Consider the following 17,382-nt stretch of genomic DNA (forward strand, 5'->3'; position numbering starts at 1 on the left):
CGATCTATATAAATAAAAATATTCGTATGTTACTAATATGTAATGTAACAAACTAATTTATCAACTGGCTTGACATTTTGCTATATAATTTTAATCGCATACATGCGTATTTTATATATCACTTTTTAATCATAACGTTCTACGCAATTTTATTTAATAAATTACTTAATTTTCTTTGTAACGAACAAATCATTTTATCATAAGGGAATTAATCACCAGTCACGCAATAACCTTAATTCTTTAACTTTTCCTACCGATGTGGCACTATTTCTCAGTGCCACTGTTTCTAACACACTCTACAGCATGGCCGAGTGGTTATTTGGCCATGTGCGTAGGGATACAAAGAAATGCCTTCCCATAATTCCCTTTCCTAAAGCTCTCCCTTTTTCTGTTCAGGCCGTCATGAGATGAGCATCATAATTTTTGTCGCTCCGTAAACGAGGGGGAGGGAGGAGCACCCCCTCCCTCAAAACTAGTTAGGGTAGATTAGATAGCTTTGAAAAGCCTATTGCCCAGTTTTTAATTGTAAAAGTTTTTTTTTATATAATATATACTCGCTGTACCCGGCCACGCGTTGCTGTGGTTCAGTTTGTTAAATTGAACACATTCCTCAAGAAAAATTGCATTTTGTTCGTTTATTTACTTTTATTATTTTTTGCAATTTTTTTAATCAATAAAAGTTGTTATTCCCCCCCCCAAAAAAAAGATTAATTTTTTACCATAAATTGTTAAGTGAAAGTTGTTTTTTCAGGAAAACTTGCACTTTTTTTTAAAAAGAAATTTGTCAGTAAACGTTTCTCTTTGAAAATGGAATTTTTATTATAAAAAGAACAGATGAACACTGTAAATAGTTATGTGAACGTAGAAAAAAGTTTGATTCTTTTTTTCAAGAGAATGTACAAATTATTTTTTTAACAGATGTTCAGAAAATAAACAGAAAAATACTTCCATCATTAATGTTGCAAAAAAATAAATAAAATGTTGAGTTAGTGTTTCAACATAATGCTTATAAATTACGATAAAACTTGCTGAGTATGCGCTGTTTTACGGTTGTTGTAAAAATGGAACGGAAACTTAAATTTCGCTTTGTTTTAATCTTTCTTAATTTTTTAATTGTGCCCCCCTCAAACGAATATAATCAAAACAGTAACATTCAACAATTGTACTTTAATATTTATTAAAAAAAAAAAAAAAGTTAATAACGAAAGGGAAATAATTCCATTTTTAAACGAAAAAGTCAGTTTGGTATATCTTTTTGTTATTTTTTACATAAGTCCAGCTTACCATTCATATTGGAAATGTCGACATTTATAGGTTGTAGGGTACGTTTACAACGAATAAACACTCCAATCTAGTAGATGTATCAGAATTTTTGACACCCTTATCACGAAACTGCGAATAAAATATAAAAATCTTGTAATTTCTCTTTTAAAAGTGGGTTGTTTATTTTCTTTATGGATTATACTTCCAAAATAAACTAATAAAGTTGTTTTAAAAGTAATAGAAATATTTTTTTTATTTTTTAAAAAAACTAATGAATTTTACGAACTCAATATTTTTTCAATTTTTAAACTTTAAAAATCTATTAAAATTTTTCTATTGATTCTATTTTTACGATATTTTCAGGGTCAATGTGAAATTTTATGCCCTTTCCAATAAACTGAATATAATATTTTAGACAAACGTTTTATTTTAATTGACGCCCCCCATTTTCAAGTGTCTATTAAAAAGTAAATAATTAATTTACTCACCAAAGTTTTATATATCACAAATTGAAGAGAAACGGTCAATAAGTAATATATTCAAATTTAGTAGTGTTTTTTAGAAATTTACCTGTAAAGTTCGAAGTTTAAAACCTGTTTTTTTTAAACCACGTTGTTTGTTTTTTTCTGTTGTTTTTGTTTTTTTTTTATGAAACCTTGGTCCTTGCTCCTTTAATTGAAAAAAAATTAGGGCTTGAATTACATTTTTCGAGGAGTTATAAGCTTGGAAAGACAGGAGGTCGAATAATTCACGCCTCCCATTTTGAAATGGCTATTAAAAAGTAAATAATTTACTCACCAAAGTGTTATATATCACAAATTGAAGAGAAAAGGTCAATAAATAATATATTCAAATTTAAAACAAAAAAGCAGTGTTTTTTAGGAATTTACCTGTAAAGTCCGAAGTTTAAAACCTTTTAAAAAAAAAAAACACGTTGTTTGTTTGTTTTTTTTTTGTTTTTGTTTTTTAATGAAACCTTGGTTCTTGCTCCCTTAATTGAAAAAAAATAGGGCTTGAGTTACATTTTTCGAGGAGTTATAAGCTTGGAAAAACGGTGGAATTATTCACTATTTTTCACGAAATTTCTGACACACCTACCAATCTACCCATGTTAAGAACGGCTTTCGGAATAGACACCCCTAACCTTGCCAGCATACCCGAAGAGCTATAAAAGTGGATCTGTCGAATGTGAACGATGAGTTGGACGTAATGTAAAAATGTACCGAATTTAAAAGGGAACGAAATTCAAATTTCCGTTCCATTTTTACAACAACCGTAAAGCAGAGTATTCTATGCAAATTTTACCTAACTTACTGTATTAATGCTATTTTTTTAAGCAAAAGAAAGAAAAAAAATATTTAGGCTTGGCTATAAATTCTTAAACTCATTTCACCCTAAATAATTCAGGTGATTGAAATAGGAATCTAATTGAATCTTTAATTTCCTGAATAGTATGCGAGAATTCATGGGTTTGTATTACTGTACACATAGATTCGAAAAAGTTGTCAAAAAACAAATATATAACAAATAAATGTTATCAAAGGCAAGATAAGTTACTTTTCTACCAAACTGGATATATTTTTCGTGTTTTTATTCAATGTAACATGTTTATTCAGCTCGAAAAACATACAGTGTTTACCGATGTATTCGAAAATTCAAGATGGCGTCTGATTCTCTCTTTAACACGGTAAGTTTGGGATAAGGTGTTATAAATAAAAAACTATACAAAATACTATTAAAAACCCACCGAATATATGTCAACCTATGTCACGGTAACATATATTGAGCGATGTTTTAGCTGTATTTCATCCGGTTTTTTTATTTATAACACCTTTTTCCAAACTTACCGTGTTAAAGAGAGAATCAGACGCCATCTTGAATTTTCGAATACATCGGTAAACACTGTATGTTTTTCGAGCTGAATAAGCATGTTACATTGAATAAAAACACGAAAAATATATCCAGTTTGGTAGAAAAGTAACTTATCTTGCCTTTGATAACATTTATTTGTTATATATTTGTTTTTTCACAACTTTTTCGAATCTATGTGTACAGTAATACAAACCCAAATTATGTTTTATTGTTACAAATTACGATGCTTTATTTATATAAAAAAAGCAAAAATAAATTCTTTCGTTTTTATTTACTACTGAAAACTATAACTTTAGTAAAGGTATTTTTTGTTTAAACAAAATAAAACATTTTCACTAAGAGTTAAGTAAAAATAATTCGTTCATTATATTCTGCGATCATTATTTGATAAATACTGCAATTTTCATTAAAATTGGTTAATTTCCTGATTTTTGGTGAATTTTTAAGTAAAGGGAGGGGTCAAAAATGTTTATACACTTTGAACGTCGGCATTCATTTTTCGATGAATATTTAATAGGAAAGCGACCACGTGTGGTAAATTTATCAATAATCATGTGATTACACCCATTGAAAAACTACCGATATTGTAAACACATTCTGTTTACATTAAGCCTGTAGTGTTTTTTTAGTGATGCAGTGTTGGCAACTGAGATTTAAAAAAAAAACCGGCGAGATCAGGAGAAAGATATGTCCAGAAAATCGCTATCATCTGAAATTTTCAAAAATCGCTAATTCCCCCCCCCAAAAAAAAAACTCCCTATTTTCACTTCCTACCATAAAAAATTATAAATATAGTATATTCAATATATAAAATGTTCCGTGTTTTCTCACTATATGTTTCTGGAATAATATTGAAGCGGTTAGCTCCCGTATTTTATCAGCTAGTTTTACCTGTTTTTTCAGAGAGGGTATTTTTTTTTTGCAGGAAACAAATCATAAACTCAAACTTTTTATAATAAAAGTTAAATTGAAATATACTGCAAATTAAACAGCACAATTAGAAAAATAAAAAAAACAAAACAACTTTGTTTTAGCATGTTAAAAGTATTTAGGTTGGTAAATAATTAAATTCTACTGTATTGATAAAGTTTTTTTTTTTTGCTGTTGTTTCTTGCTTTTTACAATTTTCGACTAAATACTTCTAAATTTCGTATTTTAAACTAAACTTCGAAGGTTGGAATGCCCCCCCACATAAAATGTACTTGGAAAAATCGATTTTATAGCGAGATTTAAGAATTGTTAGCCGGAAAAAGGTGAAAAACAAAACAAATAATCAATAAATAATTGTTACCAAAGACAATAAATGCTACTTTTTTTTTTTACTTACATGAATGAATTTATTTTATGTTTTAAAGTATTTTCAAGCGCTTGCGGGTGTGTGGGTGCGAAATACCTCCAGATTTTCTAGAATTTCCCGCTAGATTGTAAACGAAATCTCCAGATCTTGCAGGAAAACCGCTAAATTAGAAACACTGGTCACGTGACAGGAAGCGGTAATAAATAATTGGCCCTAAATAAAAAAATCGCCTATCGGTACAAAGAAATCCACCTATTTATCATAGAAAAATTAAGTATAATGTTATAATTAAAAAGAAATATATAAAAACACACATGGATATAGTAAACATATTATACCAAAACGTGGAAGCCATCCGTCCAGTGTTTTTTTAGACAATTAATTCCGAACGAACCAACAGTTACATTTATATATATATATTGTATCTATAATAAAATAGTTAGTTATGTTCCATATATATTATAATTGTGTCGCGTGTCGTCTTTCTTGTGTCTGCCATAAGTGCCCTCATAAATGCCTTCATTGAAATAATGAAGCGGTCCGGAGGATGAAGAAAGAAAATTCCAATCAAAACGCCACCGGGGTGAAGAAATCATCTGAAGAGAAGGAGCCACACAGCACATCCAACATCTCATGTATGCTTTTCCTCTTATAGACCCTAATGACGGCCATCTTCATATCTTCCCGAGGCCACTTTAAGACATTTAGTGTAACACGTGAAGCCAGTTACAGCTCAGTGACCGGCTGATCGTGTTATAAATGGTGCACTATGACCAAGTCATGTTGTTTCCCAGCATGGAAATAATTTCGACCCTGCAGGTGTTAAATAGATTATGGTTGCTTTCAGACGAAAGATTGACTCTGAATAAACCCACGGCACAACCAAAAATAATAACCACTACACGAATAAAGAAAAAAATGGTCCACAATTTTAAAAAAATGGCAGACTCAATGGAACACAATACACGCGCGCACAAAACCAAACAAAAAAAAACGCACTCAAAGAAAAAATTCAGAACCTGAAAATAAAAAATTGTTTTTGCACATACGAAAAAGAAATGCAAACAAAGGATCGATTAAAAAAAAAAGCATTGAAAAATAATCCTTCGAAAAAAAAAAGTAAGAATGTGTTCCTCTACACAAAGAAAAAATCAGAGACGAAAAAAAAGTGTCTCTAGATTACGCAAAAAGAGATATAAATATCTCTTTCTCTCTCTCAGACACACACACACACACACTCTCTCTCTCTCTCTCTCTCTCTCTTTCCTCTTGCATTTTAGTGCTTGTATAACTAAAACCCCATGGTGGGTTGTAAGAGGGCATATAATAACGAATTAACTTGTTTTTTTTTCTAAATTTTTTACCAAGCTTAAAGAAGAAAAATTACGTATGCTTCATTAAATTACGTTAAATGATGTCTTCAATTGTTTTTTACTAAAATAAAAAGAGAGACAATTATTCAAACATAGCACGTAAAGTACTTTTTTGAAATCTTCGAGTGTTTGCAAAAGCCAACTGTTACATGATTACGTTAATTTTTTTAAAGTTCTCTAAAATTTTCATAGTTTTTAAAGAAAAATTATGCTATTATATTTCGAATATTCTCTGAATTTTTTATGATTTCTAAAGAAATATTATTTGACTAACGAAAGAAATTTTCCTTAATAGATAGTTTTTAAGGAAGAATTATTCGAGCGAATCCTTTAATTGAAGGTTTATTTGAAATTGGACCGTATGATAGAGGTCCTGGAAATATTGACTGAGGAGTATTTACGAAAAGTTGAATTCTTGTGAAGAAAAAATTTCCTTAGTCTAGAAAGATCTCTCTTTCATTGAAACTTTAATTTTCTCAAGCTGTTAGCTATACAGAACTGGTCGTTAACTAATATAACTCCCAGGTGTGACGAGAGTTTATTAATTCGAAATAATCTTTGTGAATGATCTTAGGAAGAGGGTTGTTTTTTTAAATAATAAACTAATTACCTTAAAAAAAGTTTACTATATTTTATTATTAAAGATTTATTCAAAGAAATGTAAAAAATTAAAGTTTACTATATTTTATTATAAAAAATTTATTTAAAGAAATGTAAAACATAAAAGTTTACTATATTTTATTATAAAAGATTTATTTAAAGAAATGTAAAAAATAAAAGTTTACTATATTTTATCATTAAAGCTTTAGTTAAAGAAATTTAAAACATAAAAGTTTACTATATTTTATTATTAAAACTTTATTAATAGAAATGTAAAAAAATAAAAGTTTACTATATTTTATTATAAAAGATTTATTTAAAGAAATGTAAAACATAAAAGTTTACTATATTTTATTATAAAAGATTTATTTAAAGAAATGTAAAACATAAAAGTTTACTATATTTTATTATAAAAGATTTATTTAAAGAAATGTAAAACATAAAAGTTTACTATATTTTTTCAATAAAGCTTTAGTTAAAGAAATGTAAAAAATAAAAGTTTACTATATTTTATTATTAAAGATTTATTTAAAGAAATGTAAAACATAAAAGTTTACTATATTTTATTATAAAAGATTTATTTAAAGAAATGTAACACAAAAAATTTTACTATATTTTATTATTAAAGATTTATTTAAAGAAATGTAAAACATAAAAGTTTACTATATTTTATTATAAAAGATTTATTTAAAGAAATGTAAAAAATAAAAGTGTACTATATTTTTTTATTAAAACTTTATTTAAAGAAATATAAAAAATAAAAGTTTACTATATTATTTCATTAAAGCTTTAGTTAAAGAAATGTAAAACATAAAAGTGTACTATATTTTATTATTAAAACTTTATTTAAAGAAATTTAAAACATAAAAGTTTACTATATTTTATTATTAAAACTTTATTTAAAAAAATGTAAAAAATAAAAGTTTACTATATTTTATTATTAAAACTTTATTTAAAGAAATGTAAAAAATAAAAGTTTACTATATTTTATTATTAAAACTTTATTTAAAGAAATGTAAAAAATAAAAGTTTACTATATTTTATTATAAAAGATTTATTTAAAGAAATTTAAATCATAAAAGTTTACTATATTTTATTATTAAAACTTTATTTAAAGAAATGTAAAAAATAAAAGTTTACTATATTTTATTATTAAAACTTTATTTAAAGAAATGTAAAAAATAAAAGTTTACTATATTTTATTATTAAAACTTTATTTAAAGAAATGTAAAAAATAAAAGTTTACTATATTTTATGATTAAAACTTTATTTAAAGAAATTTAAAACATAAAAGTTTACTATATTTTATTATTAAAACTTTATTTAAAGAAATGTAAAAAATAAAAGTTTACTATATTTTATTATTAAAACTTTATTTAAAGAAATTTAAAACATAAAAGTTTACTATATTTTATTATTAAAACTTTATTTAAAGAAATGTAAAAAATAAAAGTTTACTATATTTTATTATTAAAACTTTATTTAAAGAAATGTAAAAAATAAAAGTTTACTATATTTTATTATTAAAACTTTATTTAAAGAAATGTAAAAAATAAAAGTTTACTATATTTTATGATTAAAACTTTATTTAAAGAAATGAAAAAAATAAAAGTTTACTATATTTTATTATTAAAACTTTATTTAAAGAAATGTAAAAAATAAAAGTTTACTATATTTTATTATTAAAACTTTATGTAAAGAAATGTAAAAAACAAAAGTTTACTATATTTTATTATTAAAGATTTGTTTAAAGAAATTTAAAACATAAAAGTTTACTATATTTTATCATTAAAACTTTATTTAAAGAAATGTAAAAAATAAAAGTTTACTATATTTTATTATTAAAACTTTATTTAAAGAAATTTAAAAAATAAAAGTTTACTATATTTTATTATTAAAACTTTATTTAAAGAAATGTAAAAAATTAAAGTTTACTATATTTTATTATTAAAACTTTATTTAAAGAAATGTAAAAAATAAAAGTTTACTATATTCTATTATTAAAGATTTATTTAAAGAAATGTAAAAAATAAAAGTTTACTATATTTTATTATTAAAACTTTATTTAAAGAAATGTAAAAAATTAAAGTTTACTATATTTTATTATTAAAACTTTATTTAAAGAAATGTAAAAAATAAAAGTTTACTATATTTTATTATTAAAACTTTATTTAAAGAAATGTAAAAAATAAAAGTTTACTATATTTTATTATTAAAACTTTATTTAAAGAAATGTAAAAAAATAAAAGTTTACTATATTTTATTATTAAAACTTTATTTAAAGAAATGTAAAAAATAAAACTTTACTATATTTTATTATTAAAACTTTATTTAAAGAAATTTCAAACATAAAATTTGATATACAGGGTACTGAGATTTGGGAAATCTTTGTAATCCGTTTTCGGCCAGAAATTTGCCTGTTAAGGGGTCAAAGTTCAACGATTTGACCTCTACCAAACTCCTCCGACAATTTGGGGTATAAAATTTGAAATTTTAGATATACATTCATTGGACATAAATCTAACTTAATAACTTCATTTGAGCCCAAAACAATAAATTTTAAGGGGTCATAATAGAAGTCAAAGTTTAAAAAATTGACCGCTTTTTTTTTCTTTTTTTTTTTTTTTGCTCAACATACACCTTCAAACACCCGGGAAACGCCAGACACCAATGCTAGTATATCTATAAAAGTGAACGTGTCTGTCTTTCTGTCTGTGTACATTTCCCTACGCAATAACTCTGTTAATTTTTAGTCTACAGATTCGAAATTTGATATACAAGGTACTGAGATTTGGGAAAATCGATGTCATCGGTTTTCTGCCAGAAAGTTGGCTGCTAAGAGGTCAAAGTTAAACGATTTGACCTTTAAGAACTCTACCAAACTCCTCCAATAATTTTGGGTGTAAACATTTAAAATTTTAGATATAGGTTCCTTGGACATGGATCTAAGTTAATAACTTGATTTGAGCGCAAAACAGTAAAATTTAAGGGGTCATAATAGGGGTCAACGTTAAAAAAATTGACCGCTTTTTTTTTTTTTTTTGCTCAACATACACCTCCAAATACTCGGGAAACGTCGGACACTCATGCTAGTATATATATATATATATATATATATATATATATATATATATATATATATATATATATATAAGTGAGCGTGTCTGTGTATCTGTGTTTCTGTGTGTCTGTCTGTGTGTCTGTGTACATTTCCCTACGCAATAACTCTATCAATGTTTAGTCTACAGACTCGAAATTTGATATACAGGGTACTGAGATTTGGGAAAATCTATGTGATCGGGTTTCTGCCAGAAATTATGCTATTAAGGGGTCAAAGTTCAACGATTTGACATTTGAAAACTCTACCAAACTCCTCCGACAATTTACAGTCTAAACACTTGAAATTTTACTTACTCCACCGGAAAGCCCAGTGGCAAGGCCTGAGAGGGTGGACCTCCTTGGTATTACCCAGGCGGCGTACCTCAGTCTAACAGGTGCTGGGCCGGTTCCCGGCCCCTCACCTGTTGGGCTGAGTATCAAGTGACGAATCCTTGTCTCCCTGCAGCCGAAGCCGCTAGGAGACCTTCCCCATCACGAGTGATGGCGGTATGACACCAATGACTTCGACAATAGGGCAGGTCGATTTGCAACTTTTTTCAGAAAATCAACATGGCACTCGTCATGATAGTTGGGATTTGATGTGATAAGAACATATACCAAAAAATTAGATTCCTATCTTGAACAGAAAATTGAGCATTTAATTTTAAAAATCGTGTAGAAAAATGTTGAAAAATCCTTCATTTTCATAGCATTTTTCACAACACTGACTTTGAAATTTCACTATTTTTATAAAATATTCAATTAAAATTGATATATTTATATGAAATACATTGAAAGAAAAGTATATACATGAATTATAATTTTAATTATGAATCACACCTAGCAAAATATCTCAACTTTTACTGCATTGATTAAATAAAAATTGTAAAAAAAAAGCTAATTAGCAACTAAGTTTTAAATTTCACAATTCAAAAAGATATGTGAAGATGTATTACACAATATAACAACTTAATACAAGTTACAGAACTATTTTAATTTTTTATTAAATGAAATAATATAAACTGTTACAATAGAACTAAATTGTTCTGTATACTTTCCTTTCGAGGAAAATGAAGGTCTAATTTGCTGGCACGATGATTTTGTAATAATGTGTCTATGTCTTGCTTCCTGCTCATATACAAATCAATCAAATTTGACCAGTGTGTGGCTGCAAAACTGATAGCAGTAATCTTTTCATTTTTTTTTTTTTTTTTTAGTTGTTTACTATTTCTGGAAAAAACAACACACAAAAAAATTATTTGAAAACACTTATTTTTTTATATTTTGCGATATAACATGAATAAAACTAACTATTGTTTGGGTAAATAAAGAAAACTAATAAAATTTAATGGATAAATATTTATTTACGTAATGGGCAAAATCGTTTGAATGCCCTCTTCTCTCACATCCAATTCATCTGAGTTTATCATCGATATTATATTTTCCGGAAGTAGTACAAAAGCACTATATTTTGCTTAAAACAGTAATTTGGATTTCAGTTAACTGCTTTGTTCTCTGAATTATATTAAAATATACTGTTGTTGGTTAAAAAAAATATTGTCGGTTTTGATCTCAAACCAACTAACTGCATACACTTGGATGATAAATTTGACCAAAATGTTTAACTTATCACAGTGTTTGAGGATAGACAACTCTAGTCCATAAACACATTAATCTTGTGGCTTATGTTAACCATCTTCCTTGATTCAAGGGCCCAATTTTCTAAGTTAACTTCTGAACAAGAAATGCTAACAGCATACTCAAAAAGTAGCCTCTGGTCTTCACACTTAAATTATTTGTTTTTTCTGCTGTCAGATAATAATGATCGGGAGGGACACTATTGTTTTTTAGAATTCTACTTTAGGCAAATCTTAATAATTATTGATACAAAGTTCCCCCAAATGACCAGTAAATGCTTTTTGTTGTTCCATCAATTAATTTAAAAATTGCTGTAAATGGCAGTTCTTCTAGTGGAACCTGAAAATTGGAAAATTTGCATGTTTAATAATAGAGCCAAATTACATAATAAATACCAATATATTATTTTATTTTCCACAAAAAAGGAACAATTGCAGGTGAATCTATAGAATTAATTTTACCTCCTTATTAAAAGAACAAGTGCATATTATGTGCCTTGTTTGACAATTTTCTGTCTTGCACTTTACTGCAAAGTCATCATATCTCAAGACAGAATGTTTACAGCTACAAAAAATATATATCAAATAATCTGTCTAGCTATTCCTTCATTCTTTTCACTTTGATTGCTGCAAGAGATTTCCTGTCAATCTGTTTGGCCATCTTATAGCAAAATATATTGACCTTCTGTCCTATATAATGTTACCTTAACAAGGGCAATTGTGGATTGATTGATTGCCAAATACTAATTATTTCCTTGGCAATTAACTTAGAAATATCCTATTTTTTAAGTGAGGATAACTGTTTTCGAGGAAATAACTAAACTGGATGACTTGTCGTGAGGTTGGGGGTGCTGTTTCATCCAAATGTCAAGGTGGCCCAGCAAATTTTGTGAACCACGGGTTAAAACTGAATATCATGCTTTTACTGACATTTTAATCTGAAAAGTAAAATAAATAAATCGATTATAACTGAAGGAAACTGTAGTAGGCTATCTTCCAGTTTCATACGTACAAAAATAAGTGCTAGTTATATGAAATAATGAAAACCTTTGTAGAGTTGAATTGGATGTATTGAAGAGAGAGGACCAAACCAAATCAGAGGCATAGCAGTGATTAGTTTACACATTTTTAGCAGAGTTTAGCTCCGCCTTCGAAAACATGAATTTATCCATAAAGAGATTCATTCTTGCTGTAGCTGTGCTATTTTTAACGAATGTTTAGTGTTTAGAGTTTGAAAAATCAGTGCTTGTATATCTATGTTACTATGCTATTTTTAATAGTATTTTCAAGTTGAATTTAATTTTTATGAAATTTTTGTTTATTAAATTCTTGGGTGAAAGTACAGAATAGTTACAATACAACCTCCTTCCCATATTAAGAATGGCTTTCTAAATAACAAAGTTATTTTAGCACAATAACATAGATGCACACATAACGAAAAACCTTTAAAGGAGTTTCCTTATTTACTTGTATTAATCTTTGTGGGTTATCTGATTTTAAAACTATCATTTTAGAAGAAAAACATTGCTTAAAAACAATTACTCCCTAAAAATAAAAGAAATTAAAATTTGACACTAATTTTCTGCAAAGTATTTATTTATAAACTTGAAAATTTATGTGGTTATGTTTTCCATAAAGAACGTGTAGAATAAAATTGTATTGACTATATTTTTGCTGTTGTTTTAATATAAAACTGGAGTATCACCATATTTTAATAAAAATTTCAAATAGAATTTGACGTGAAATATTAGAAAGGTGCAAAAATGATGCTTTTGACGTTCATTTGAACGTCAAAAATGACTGTTTTTGTGCCAACCTAATAGAAAGACAAATTAAAAAAGATAAAACGAATATGTTTTAATTCACTGCAGACACTTGAAATGTAATAATATATATTTTAAACAAGTCTTTTTCGTTTTCCCTTTCGAAATAATTAAGCCTAAATCGTAATGTTTTCAAATTAAATAATAAACAAACGTTAATTTTCAATATCAATAACGAGCGTATTTTGCGACGATAAAATCTAAAATGTTTCCACCCCAAAAATAGTTCCTGAAATGAGAAAACGAACTTTGGTCGTTATTATTTAAAAAACATGATTTTGCCTTTACACATACTATTTATTTCATCAATTCATTATCCTCACTCATTTTATTTAAAAATGTAGTTTAAAAATTATTCTAAATAATGATTCCATTTTCTTAACAGTACGGATTGTTTTGATTACGGGGCGTTCTTAACAATTCACCGAAAAACTTTTAATCACTTCAATTTTTCAACTTTTAAAGTCATTTCCTCAAGCAAAGATAATGATTTTGAGAAAAATATTTCGTGTAGGTCTTTTTCTATGTCAACCCCCCAACTATCATCACCATTGCCTCATCGGGGTTCCAAAATCGACCTGCCCTATTCGACAATCGTTTTCATAATCACCGGCTGTGATAACCAACCAATGAAAATCTTCCGAAGTTACTATAAAAATTGTCGAATTTTATATTCAATCCGTTCGCCGTTAACTATGTCACGGACCGCATTTGATTCTTGGCCGCCATCTTTGTTACTAGCAATTACTGCCGCCATCTTTGTTATTGGAAAATACTTTATACTCAGTATCGAGACTGCACTCTCTTTAACATGTCTCAACACTTAAGAAGTACATTAAGAATGGTAGCGACTATGTAGAAAAATAAATTCTGGAGCACAAAAAGTCGTTTTAATGGTACCACTCCTGTCTTCGTAGCTCTTCAGCTTATTAGTTTTTTTTTAGTTCAAAAATAGGAAATCTGACTTTTAGAGCGACTTTCATCTGTAAATTATATTGTGAGTATAAATAGTACAGATAAAAACCGAAGACAGTACTGGGAAACGAACACAACAAAATCCTCTGAAACATGGATAAATCTATCCAAAAAGGGTGGACGTCTTCCTGGTTAATAGGAGGGAAAAAAAGCTGTGAAATTATTGATTTTACCGCCCAAGCGAACCACAAGAGGCAGAAAAATGAAGAAAATACACGAAACTTGAAATGAACATAGAATCTGAAAGTCAATATAATACTAATTATCGAAGGAACACAAGAGACAATTCCGAAAAAAGGAGAGGTCGGAATCAAAAGGATGACTAATACTACACAATAGACAGAAATGACGATAACATATGAAATCCTAATGAAAATATTGAAGTGCTGAAACCAACCCATATAAACTACGAACACTTATCAACGATATGAAAGTTACAACAGAAAAATAATAACGTGTACGGACCACCACATGAACCCGAGTGAACTGAAACTGCAACAAATCTTATAAACTGCCCTCCTACTCTACCACGACTAAAAAATGACATCAACCTTGGTTGATATCTCACAGGGTTTCTGCGAACGATCATGGAGTATAGAAGGAGATAGAGCACTAACCAGATTTCCACTGGAAAAATGCGGAGAGTACTGGTACATTAGGGAAACTTATTCCATCCTAAATCCCAGAGAAGATCAATAGCCGTTGTTAGCGAAAATTCAATGGTAAGCGGTCATTGCAATAATATGGATTCATTTATAATGGTTATCAAAAAGCGTGGAGAACTGAAAATATACGGACATTGTTACATAGAACATTACCGGTTATTACAGTAAGCAATGATTGATGGTGACTCGTTAACAGCAATGAGAAGAAGAAGAAGAAGAAGAAGAAGAAGAAGAAGAAGAAGAAGAAGAAGAAGAAAAATTGAAGACAAAAAAGAAGAAAAAAGAAAAAGAATAGAATCTTCTATGAAGTATTTTTTTACGCTTGAATTTCGCTTTGTATATTTATTGCCTCCTGATCTATACATTGATACGATAGCGTGTGTGTTATTTTCTGCGTCACACTTACATCCGGGTCGTTTAATTGTTATGTACTTCCATTGCTTATAATAAATAATTTTACCAGGAATTCGTCATAAGTTTTGGTTTCGGTTTCGATTATAGCTGATAGCACTCAAGCTATTTATTTTTTATAAATAATTTTACTAAGAATTCTTCATAATTTTAGTTTTAGTTTCAGTTTCAATTGTAGCTGATGGCATTTAAGTCGCCTATTTTTTTTATAAATAATTTTGCCAAGAATCTCTCATAAGTTTTGGTTTCGGTTTCGATTATAGCTGAAGGAACTAAAGTTATATATATATATATATATATATATATATATATATATATATATATATATATATATATATATATATATATATATATATATATATATATGCTTGGGATGCAGTTTCGATTCAAGCTGATGTACCCAAGTCATATAGATATATTTTTTTATTTTTGAAATCACAACTTTATAATATATAAAAATCGATAAGATATTAACTTTATAATAATATATACGAAATCTGCAAGAATTAAAATATCATATTTAAGCGTATTTTACGACCTGGCTACGCCAGGCGTCCCTGCTAGCTTAGATAAATACTTTTTCAATTTTAATAAAATAACTACAATAATATCAGATCATCTCCATTTACGCTGAATATCTACAGAATGCCAACATCAATATATTACATATGAATCAGTCCCCTGTGGAATTCCACAGGTCCCGCTAGTTAATTACTATTGCTAAAGCGCAATATTTATTTATAGGGTTCAAAACTAGTCGACAAAAATGCTTAAATCTTGTATGGGCTTTCTCGCGTTGCTAACTGGGTTGCTAACTGAGGGAAAATTCTATACAAATTGTCCATAAAGATATTATTCAATAATTGATCGCATGTGGCGCTTGTAACAACACATATTGATCAACAGAATCATTAAGCAATCTTGTGCTTGACATGCTAAAACAAATATTTAGAAAGAAAAATAGTTATCACTTGCATGATGGAAAAAATTGTATGTAAACATTTTCATCTTTGAAAATTTCAGGTGTATTTAGTTTAGACATTTCTATTTAAAAAAATCACTAAAATGACTAAATTAAACTTAAAATTGAAACCGCCGTGACCAACTGCCATGAAATAGAAACAATATATAATGCAGTTCATTCCATTTTAAAGGCAACACTTGATACAAATCTGATTTGTTATGAGGAAGAAACAAACTTTACACGATTGACAAATAATAGAAGAGAAAAAATTAAAGCGAGAAAAAAAGGAGAGGACAAAAAAAATTTCAGAAATGCAAAATGATAGAAAGAAGACGAAGAAAAGAGACAAAGGAAATTATAACAAAAACTGCTATTACACTGTTCGTAACGCATTGTCAAACAATTTGCAACCGATGTGTGAACGTGACTCAACTATTGAATGGCGGGGAAATCCTTTCATAGAGAGACAACGAAGCAGATAAACACCCATAAAAAAAGGTGAGAAAAGAAGGCAAAGGCCAAATCTGTTTTTTGAATGAATGGAGGAAATAAATAAGAAATGAGGATAAAATAATTAAAAATCTAGAAAGGAAAGGGAATCTACAACTAGCAAATGGATATGTGACTTACTTGCAAGACCTTCATGTTGTATTGACTGTACACACGTTTGCCCACTTTTAGTTGTCTGATTAGCGAGTGACGCCAAAACCTCGAAAGTTGATTTATTTATATAAGTTGAAGCTTTTATTCTAATATCCGGTTGAAAAACAGGAGGGGCTGTAGAAATAATAGACGGGGGGAGGGTAACTTACTTGAGCGTTAAAGAGGGCGGTTAATTTTCAGAGGGACAATGTTAAGCTTGTATAATGTTTGTTGGCTAAATATTTCTGTAGTAACTTTTAGTCTACCCGTTTCTTCTCATATGGAGAGTGACTCCTTTAAAATACTACTTACATAATCGTTAATAAAATTCACTTTGTCTTTTCTACTATGCAGCCATATTTGGTACAAATAAACTTCAAATTATGCTTGACGTGTTGATGCGTTCCAGTCATACAAAAACAATAATTTAATCGAAAATTCAAATGTATTTTTAAGACAAAACTTTAAAAACAATAAACCATTGCGATTTTCATTTACACGTGAAAGTTTTAATTTAAATTTTAGTAACGTTTATTTATTAAATTAAACAAATTCAGCCTTTTAAAATTAATAATAAATTATTAAAATGACTTGTTTAGGAGGAAACGAAATTGAATTGGTTTTAATACTTTATGGTATTGTGTTTGGAGTGTAAATAGCGAATTTAGTAATAGTGAATATTAGATTTCCATTAAAGCAAAATATGATGTCGATGTCTGCGATAGAAATCTGGGCATTTAGAACGTTAGTCTTGCTCTATC

General features: G+C 27.9%; 2 protein-coding genes across 4 annotated transcripts in view; one reads left to right on the plus strand and one right to left on the minus strand.

Moving 5' to 3' along the window:
- The window catches only part of LOC145291335 (peptidoglycan-recognition protein SC2-like), a 65,385-nt gene extending 48,520 nt beyond the window's left edge, over positions 1-16,865 (minus strand). The window contains exon 1 of one of the 3 annotated variants that reach the window (XM_080137090.1): positions 16,610-16,865. In XM_080137090.1, coding sequence (XP_079993216.1) covers positions 16,610-16,624 — 15 coding nt within the window. In that variant the 5' untranslated portion in view covers positions 16,625-16,865. The remainder of the gene's footprint in view (positions 1-16,609) is intronic. The other 2 variants (XM_080137091.1, XM_080137092.1) reach the window with 2 other exon arrangements.
- LOC145291334 (heat shock protein 68-like) overlaps positions 16,283-17,382 on the plus strand; it is a 41,516-nt gene continuing 40,416 nt past the window's right edge. The window contains exon 1 of the transcript XR_013869386.1: positions 16,283-16,477. The gene's annotated coding sequence lies outside the window, so the exon portion shown is untranslated. The remainder of the gene's footprint in view (positions 16,478-17,382) is intronic.

Source organism: Euprymna scolopes, chromosome 12 (genome assembly GCF_053919585.1).
Source record: "Euprymna scolopes isolate OS-2025 chromosome 12, ASM5391958v1, whole genome shotgun sequence".
Taxonomy (NCBI): domain Eukaryota; kingdom Metazoa; phylum Mollusca; class Cephalopoda; order Sepiida; family Sepiolidae; genus Euprymna; species Euprymna scolopes.